Genomic DNA, 8,606 nt, shown 5'->3' on the forward strand with positions numbered 1-8,606 from the left:
AGTATCTGAGTTATGAGTTTGGCAATCACTAAAGACAAGGTGGAATCGTATCACAGTTGACGCCACCTGAAACACCATAGTGTAATGGTGTGTCCGAACATCGTAATCGCACACTATTGGATATGGTGCGATCTATGATGTCTCTTATCGATCTACCGCTACATTTTGGGGTTATGCATTAGAGACAATTATATTCAGTTTAAATAGGGCACCATCTAAGTCCGTGGAGACGACACCGTATGAACTATGGTTTGGCAAGAAACCTAAGTTGTTGTTTCTTAAGGTTTGGGGCTACGATGCTTATGTCGATAGGCTTTGGCGTAAAAGCTCGAACCCAAAGCGGAAAATTGTGTCTTCATAGAATACCCAAACAAGACGATTGGGTATACCTTCTATCTCAGATCTGAGGGCAAAGTGTTTGTCGCTAGGACCAGGTCCTTTCTCGAGAAAGAGTTTCTCTCGAAAGAATTGAGTGGGAGGAAGATAGAACTTGATGAGATTGTTGAACCTTTACTTCAACCAGAGAGTAGCGCAGCACAGAAAGATGTTTCTGTGACACCTACCTCAGTTGAAGAGAAAGCTAATAATGATGATCATGGAGCTTCAGATCAAGTTACTATCGAACCTCGTAGGTCGACAATGGTGTGTACAACTTCTGAGTGGTAACCCTGCCTTAAAGGTCATGTTGTTGGACAACGTTGAACCTATGAGCTATGGAGAAGTGATGGTGGGCCCGGATTCCGACAAATGGCTGTAAGTTATGAAATTTGAGATAGGATCCATATATGAGAACAAAGTATGAACTTTGGTAGACTTGCCCGATAATCGGCAAGCCATTAAGAATAAATTGATCTTTAAGAAGAAGACAGACGCTGATGGTAATATCACCATTTAAGCTCGACTTGTCTCAAAGAAGTTTTCAACAAATTCAAGGAGTTGACTGTGGCGAGACTTTCTCAATTATATAGTGATGCTAAAATCTGTTAGAATTATGTTAGCAGTTGCTGCACTTCCATCTAGGAAATCTGGCACAGATGTTCATCTAAAAGAATATGGAGAAATCGCTGTCGCCGCCGTCAGGCTTTTCCTCGGACGTGCGAGTGGCACTCAAGGCAAACGTCTCATGCACAACCTCCTCTACGTCGAGCGTCTCCGCCTCTACCCCCGAGTCGGCACTGTCGTCGTCCGGCATCGGGATAAACGGAGGCCGTGCCACGTCGAGGACGCGGTCCCAGCACACGCCACGGAAGAAGGCGTGCCGCTTCACGCCGTTGGCGCCGAGCCGCTTGCCGGAGTCCTTTTCCAAAAGCCGGGCGATGAGGTCGCGCAGTGGCGTCGGCTCGCCCGGCAGCTCCGGCTGGGCGGTGAGCACGCGTTGGAACGTCTCCCGCCGGCTCCGGCCACGGAACGGCGTGCGCCCATACAGCATCTCGTAGAGCACCACCCCGAGGCCCCACCAATCGACCGCGTAGTCGTGCCCGCTCCCGGCCACAACCTCGGGCGCCACGTAGTACTCCGTCCCCACGAACGAGTTCGACTTGGCCGTCGTCGTCCCCGCGCCTGGCGACGAGCAGCAGGAGGACGACGAGGCGGGAGAGGCCGCCCTGGAGGTGGTGAAGGAGGACGACGACGACTCCGGCGAGGCTGCCCGGCGAGAGGAGAAGTGTCCGAAGACCAGTGTCTTGTTGTTTTTGCGCTTGCAGCGACGTGAAGAATTAGGCGAAAGCGAGCTCCCGGGAGATGGAGAATTAGTGTCAGGCGGCGGCGGTGGCAACGGCGGGGGTAGGCTGGTGGAGAGGTCGAAGTCGACGAGCATGATATGGCCAGAGCCCTGGATGAGGACATTGTCCGGCTTGAGGTCACGGTACACGACACCGAGTCCATGGAGGTGCTCGAGCACGAGCACCAGCTCCGCCGCGTAGAAACGGATGGCGGCGTCGGAGAACGCCCGCCCGGCCTGGCGACGGCGGAGGGAGTTAAGGTCCCCGCCGGCGCAGCGGTCGATGGCGAAGCCGACGACGGCTTCGGTGGCCACGACGCCACGGAGCGAGGGCAGGAGCGGGTGGCGGACCGCCAGCAGGACGTCGCGCTCGAACCAGATCCTCCGGAGGCCGTCGCCGCCAGGTGCTGGCCCGCCCGCGGCGCTCTTTTGACGCGCGGCAGCGCGGGACATGGCCTTGAGGGCCATGGGCTGGTCGGCGGAGCTGCCCCCGCCTGCAGCTGCCGCGACAACGGGCACGACGTGGAAGACCACGCCCCTCGCGCCGTGGCCAAGCACTGACATGGCCCTGAGGTCTGCCAGGCTCAGCTGCGGCGGCGGCGGCGGCATGGGCGCCGTGCTCACCATGGCACGCGGCGGCGTGAAGCGGAGCTGAATCGAGAAGCGCGAGCATGCACTGCACTAGGCGCGACGCAGAAGCGAACAGAGCCTTGGGTTTAGGACCTTACAACGTTCGTCACTAGCATGGGCCTTTGCTTAAATTAACAAGATCATTACTGGGGACCTGGGGCGTGTTCTCTCTGGGAAATTCGTAGCCTCAGCTCACGAGCGAAGAGACACGGGCGAAGGTTACGGCACAGCGTAATCTACTATAGCCGAACAGGGACAGCAGCTCACAACGGCAACAGACGTGGGGAAAATGCAAGAGCAAGAAGAGTCCGACGTCGGTCCGTCTGCATCAGGATTGATACGAATCCCCCAAGGGCCTGAACAACATTCACGGCACGTGAAATCACAGCTCTATCTTGTAGCGTCCTCCGTCCTGACGATGGTTACCTTGCAACGCCACCTGACTGCCTGCTCACGTGTGACCTGTGTGCCTTCCCAGCCGACCCGAGGCCACGTCCGCGTCAGTAAAGAGCAATGCCACAGCTCTGCCCGTGTGCTTCTACGGCTTCCAACTGTCCAACAACCGTCACGAGAACGCCAAAGATAGATATGCAAGGCAAAAGGCAAACCTCCGTGCGGGAACCTTTTCATGCTTTTCTTTTTGGTGTTTGATGAGAGAGGCAGTTAACCTGATCGAGCATGCGAGGAAGGATTGGAACTTTGGGAGCAAGACCTCTGGTCCCGCCTCGCTATGGTTAGAGCATATACAACCGCAATACCCAAAAGCCGACCCCTGAACGCCCACGGAAGCGTCGCGGATAGTGACCGGACACCACAGCAAAACGTCCTACACAATAATGAAACTCAAATTTCATAACTCAAGTACACAATACCCATGCAAATAGAAACCTACGTACTACGTACATAGGTAAAACTACTCATCGTCGGAGATCTCGACGATCTCCGTGCCGGGTAGATGGGCAAGTGCGGAAGCTCCGGCACCTCCTCCGTCCACGCCTCCTTGTCCAGTTTGACGAACAACTCCTCAGTTGCCACCTGTTTTTGCCGGATGAACTGCCGGTTGGCCTCGACATAGGCCTCGTTCTAGATGGACTCGAGGATGGCGGTCTGCTCCGCCATCTCCATCGCTTGGGCGGCCTCGTATTCTGCCTCCGTGTCCGCCATCACGAAGCCCGCAGTCGGCAAGCCTGCTCCTCCTACATGGGCTCCGCTTTCGACAGCCGCTCCCCCTCTTCCTCCCCTGCCTGCTCCTTGCGCTCCTCCTCCTCCTCCTGCTCCTCCTCTTGATCCTCCAACGAATCCGGAGGAAGCCGGGGGCGAACCGAGCAGCCCGCCTCGCACCAGCTGCACCCTCCACTCCGGAGTGAGCATGGCGTAGGTGGTGATCCGGCACCTCGGCATCGCAAGCGGTGGACGGAAGTGGAACTACCGGCGGCGGAGAGGAGAAAGGGGAAGAAATGGGCAGGCTAGGGTTCTGTTGCTGCCATCCAGCTTAGATAGATGGCTTCCTCCCTTGGGTGGCACACCGGAGCGACGCCACACGACGCAGAGCTGAGGAGGCGCCTGTCTGACTAGCGGTCTCTCCACATTTCTGCATGGGCCCTATCAGTCAGTCCTACATGGCGTGCGTGCCCAGACACGTCCGGGCCTCCTCATATCCGCCCCAGATATGGGCCAGATATGAGGAGTGCCAGTCAGTCCGGGCGTTTGGCCCGGCTATTGGGAGATATGTTGGGTGGCCAAAACTCGTCCAGGCACTAACTAACCAGGCAGCCCGTCCGGTCGTTTGGGGCGGGTATGGAGGGTCCGGCTGTTGATGCCCTTATCGCGCAAAAACAGCGTTAGCACCTGTTCTCTCTCAATGCTTACACCACAAATTGCAGTAGAAAACTCTCCTACTGTTTCTTCTTGAGAAAAAACAGTGTGCGAGCCGGGTTTTCCCCCTCTTTTTACAAATGATCGAACTAGTCCTGTACCAGATATCATGTGCAAACAGCATGGCTAAGGAAGGGAAAGCAGTCCCCTCAAACAAACAAAAAAGGAAGGGAAAGCAGAAACCTGGCGTGACTGCTAACGGGACACAAAATGTGGTAAGAGCTAATGTTGGCATCCACTCCACAGGAGAGAAAAAAAGGTGCCCTTCCCCGAAACAAGGGATAGCCAGTCCCGCTCCTGGGTGCTAGCAAAAAACAGCACTGGTTCATCAGAAGTACAGTAAATCTCACGAGATTAATAATACCAAGAGGGTGTTCAAAAATCAGTTGTGGAAAACACACACAAAGATGTTCTGCAATCAGAACTGCAAACGTCGATCTAGCTCAGTCAGGCAAATAATTCAAACATTGCCAATGTTAATGTATTAAGACACAATACAAGGACACTTGGGAAATGAGATCAAACAAGTTTTAAGGGCTGCATCTGAGGTCTGAAGCAATCCACCAAAGGCAGTAGAAATTAAGTTACAAAACCAATATACGTCCCATCCCAGATTTGTATGAAAAGCTCTGAACAAAGTTCCATGGTGTGCACTGCAACATTGGTTGCAGCAAGTTCAGCTAAAGTAGATGTGGATAAACAAGAACCTGATTCCATACCAGCACTGACTCATTTTATTGCAAGAATTTTCTTCCTTTAGAAAGGCATGATGCCGATTCCCCTCCTTTTTCAAAAATAAGAATCCAAGTGACGGGTACAGTAAGAATCCTTAAGCTACAATTGCAAATGCATGGTGGAGTTACTTCTCAAATGCCCAGTGGTAACTTGTTTCACCTCTATTGATCTGAAAATAGGAGCGCTTACCATGACATAGAGAGAGAATGGTTGCCATCTTGCTGGGAACTATCACATGACTTTCAAAATGGTACTACCTCCACCTCAAAATATAAGACGTTTTTGTAGGCTAAACTACCAATGCAACCAATGTTTTTGTAGTACTGTAATACTAATACTACTACAGAACAAGCAATGCAAGTCTAAAGATAGACAGTTCTATATAAACCAATGATCTCCAATCAAATTGACAGACCATCAAAAGGTAGATCTACGATACTAAAATCAAAATAAGTTATGAACAGAACAGGAAACAGAATTTCGACTCAAACCTGCCCCAACATGATAAAATGGATACAGGGTATTTACATCCGAAATTGCTCGTACAACATTCATCGGTTGATGGCCAACACATCACCTAATCATGTACAACTTCCGTAACAGGACTTGTTCATCTCAACTAGAAACCGGTGTCCAATCCTCTGAAATGGCAGGGTTACAACCAGCATCTCGCAAGGATGCAAATATACCATAAAAAGGATTAGACCTCCGTACAACAACAATACTAGGCATAATACCTGATCATTCAAGCAAGCCACACAACTTGCCTTCGTCAAGATTAGCTGCACACTAAAATCACTCAAACTTCGCACACATTCTCATATTTACAGAACTTATTGTCCAATCCTCCCTCTAACCTCAATATTCTATCCTCACAGGCTGAAATACGAAATTCCTAGCCTTGGGGGAGCATAGCAAGGTTGCCAACGACACAAAAAAGCTAGTCATCGTGCTGATAGAGAACGCCCCAAGGGACACCCATCCATTCTCTCCATGCCAGTCACTGAGCCAGCCATGACGATTATTTCCTGAAATTTTCCCTTCTGGCATTGTTGCATCCATAGTGCACCCTTCCCCACCGCATATCCCAGGGTTTCCTGCCAACGCTCCTGGGAATTTCCGCAACCCATCGGTTGTTGGCAAAGGCCCAGATAGGCTATTGTAAGAGAGGTTAAGCGCCTCGAGCTCTGTCATGGCAGCAATTACAGGAGGCACCTCCCCTGACAGCCCATTATGTGAGAAGTCCAGCGTCCGCAGCCTCCCCATCCCCCCAAGCCCTGCAGGGATCTGCCCAGCTAAGTAATTGCAAGAGAGGTTCAGGTACTCCAATCCCTTCATTGCAACCAACCCTTCAGGTATCTCTCCATGGAGCAAATTCGTTGATAGATCTATACCAGGAGCTGCCCGAAGATCATAACCAAGCTCAAGCTGCTGACCTGTGGAATCAACAGATGCTGACACAAACAATTGAGGTGAAATCATACCACCGGATGGAATACCCTGACCACCACCTGCGCCATTAAGCACTGAACTTGCATTGAAACCACCATCAGGGATGAAACCCTCAAATCTATTTCCAGACAAATCAAGCCACTGGAGAACCGGGAATGAGAACATCCAATCTGGTAGCTGGCCGGAGAGCTGATTATCAGCCAGCGATAGGGACCTCAGGCTCTGCCATTTCGCCACAGCCCCACTGAGCTCCCCAGTGATCTCATTTCCCAACAAGATCACCACCTCAAGAGACCGGCACCCAGCCAGCGGCAGCGGAATCTCACCAGATATCCGGTTGTTCGACAAATCTAGAACCTTCAGACTATCAAGTGCATCAAGCTCCGGCCGCAGCGCCCCAGAGAGCTGATTCCCCCCGAGACGCAGGTACAGAAGCTGGAAGCAGCCGGCAAGCCCCGCAGGCACTAGACCGGACAGCCGGTTATGTGACAAATCCAGCGCCTGCAAGTAGGTCAGGTTCCCAATCCCAGCTGGGATCTCCCCGGACAGCTGATTGTCCGCAAGGAACAGGCCCTGCAGGCTCCGTATCGCGGTTATCCCCGCAGGGATCTCGCCGGAGAAGCGGTTGTGGGAGAGGTCGAGGAGGAGGAGGCTGGATGCGTCGGGGTCGGCGACGATACGCGGCGGGACGGCGCCACAGAGGGCGTTGCTGGAGAAATCGAGGGCAACGAGGCGCGAGGAGAAGGAGAACCACGGGGAAAGTGGGAACCCGAGAGAGTTGGACGAGAGATTGAGGGTGCGGAGGGCCGGGAGCGAGGCAGGGAAGCAGGTGGGGATGGCACCCGAGAGCGCGTTGCGGGAGAGGTCGAGGTTGACAAGCGAGCGCGGTAGGGAGCAGGGGAGCTCGCCGGAGAGCGCGTTGGCGGAGAGGTCGAGCTCTCGGAGGCGGCGTAGGAGCGCGAGCGAAGGGGCCGGGAGCGGCCCGGAGAGGTTGAGGCCCTGGAGCGCGAGCGCCGCGACGGAGGGCGGAGCGGCCACGGCGGCGGCGGCGGGTGGGTGGAGCGAGACCCCGAGCCAGGACGCGGAGAGCGGACCGTGCCAGGAGGAGAGCGCCGCGTGGGAGGGCGGGGAGAGGGACGCGCGGAAGGCGAGTAGCGCGGCGCGGTCGGTGGAGGCGGGGGCCACGCGGCGCGGCCCGGCGGCGAGGAGCAGAAGCAAGAGGGCGAGGACGAGAGGGGTGGCCGGCATGGTGGTTCGGTTGGTGGTGGCTAGGGTTTTGCGGGGTTTGAGCGCGGCCGGCGTGGGAGGTGGTGGGGGAACCGGATCCTCTGCCGTGGCGCTGGGCACGGCACACGTACCGTGCCTTCTTACGACGACCCCAGCGAACGCATTGACATGGGCCAAGAAAGCCCATCTACTCAGCCGTTGCCTAATGCAATCAGTCGTTCACAGCTGCCGCAAAACTAAAAAAAAAAAAACTGCCGCAAAACTGAAGAGAAAAGCTGCTGCAAAACTGAAGAATCACACTCTTCTGAACTGAACCTGCTACGAAACTGAAGAATCAACCTCTGCAGGTTACAACCAAGTGAATTCCACTTAATAGTCTTAATCAACTGCTGGTCTCGCATTGACAATTTCAGAGCAGTATAAAAGTTAAAATACTAGAATTTCCACATGTTTTCCCTAGGGCAGATTTAACTAATTAGTACATGACCAACACTATAAGAAAATGAATGCATGACCAGCAGCATCCATCCAATCTTTAGCATTCACCACTCTTCAATTCCTCCTGTGATAAAATGGATCTTCAAGTCTACTGATGACAAAAGGGATCTGATAGAAACATGTCATTTACGTACAGTTGTTCGACACTAGAACCCTGCATCATTAAAGGATTGCTCATGTTAGAAAAAACATCGATTTTGCTGAAACCGTAAGTTAAGCACAATGGTAAATGGGATGAAGCATACCATCAATAATTCAGTGTAACTCTTAATACATCCATAACCATGAAAATCATTCTCAATGCTCCCAGTATCTTTTTCTGTCAATGAATGGGTCTCATCTTTGTGTTGCTGGAAACCCATAGGCAAGTCATGTGCACTGGTGGTCTTCGTAGCCTTTTTCCTTCCTTTGTTGGTTTTCTTGATTCCATTCTCTTTCTGCTACATGTAAAAGGAGAACAAAGTAAAAG

General features: G+C 52.9%; 2 protein-coding genes across 2 annotated transcripts; both read right to left on the reverse strand.

The window, feature by feature from the left end:
- Positions 1-951: 951 nt before the first annotated feature.
- Positions 952-2,463, reverse strand: LOC123141505 (serine/threonine-protein kinase OXI1). The gene has a single exon (XM_044560627.1). The coding sequence runs from the start codon at positions 2,345-2,347 to the stop codon at positions 1,043-1,045; it is 1,305 nt and encodes a 434-aa protein (XP_044416562.1). The 5' UTR covers positions 2,348-2,463; the 3' UTR covers positions 952-1,042.
- Positions 2,464-5,438: 2,975 nt separating this feature from the next.
- Positions 5,439-7,761, reverse strand: LOC123144744 (leucine-rich repeat receptor-like protein FASCIATED EAR2). The gene has a single exon (XM_044563968.1). The coding sequence runs from the start codon at positions 7,658-7,660 to the stop codon at positions 5,819-5,821; it is 1,842 nt and encodes a 613-aa protein (XP_044419903.1). The 5' UTR covers positions 7,661-7,761; the 3' UTR covers positions 5,439-5,818.
- Between the last annotated feature and the right edge of the window lie 845 nt (positions 7,762-8,606).

The sequence above is a fragment of the Triticum aestivum genome, chromosome 6D (genome assembly GCF_018294505.1).
Source record: "Triticum aestivum cultivar Chinese Spring chromosome 6D, IWGSC CS RefSeq v2.1, whole genome shotgun sequence".
NCBI classification, from domain to species: Eukaryota; Viridiplantae; Streptophyta; class Magnoliopsida; order Poales; family Poaceae; genus Triticum; species Triticum aestivum.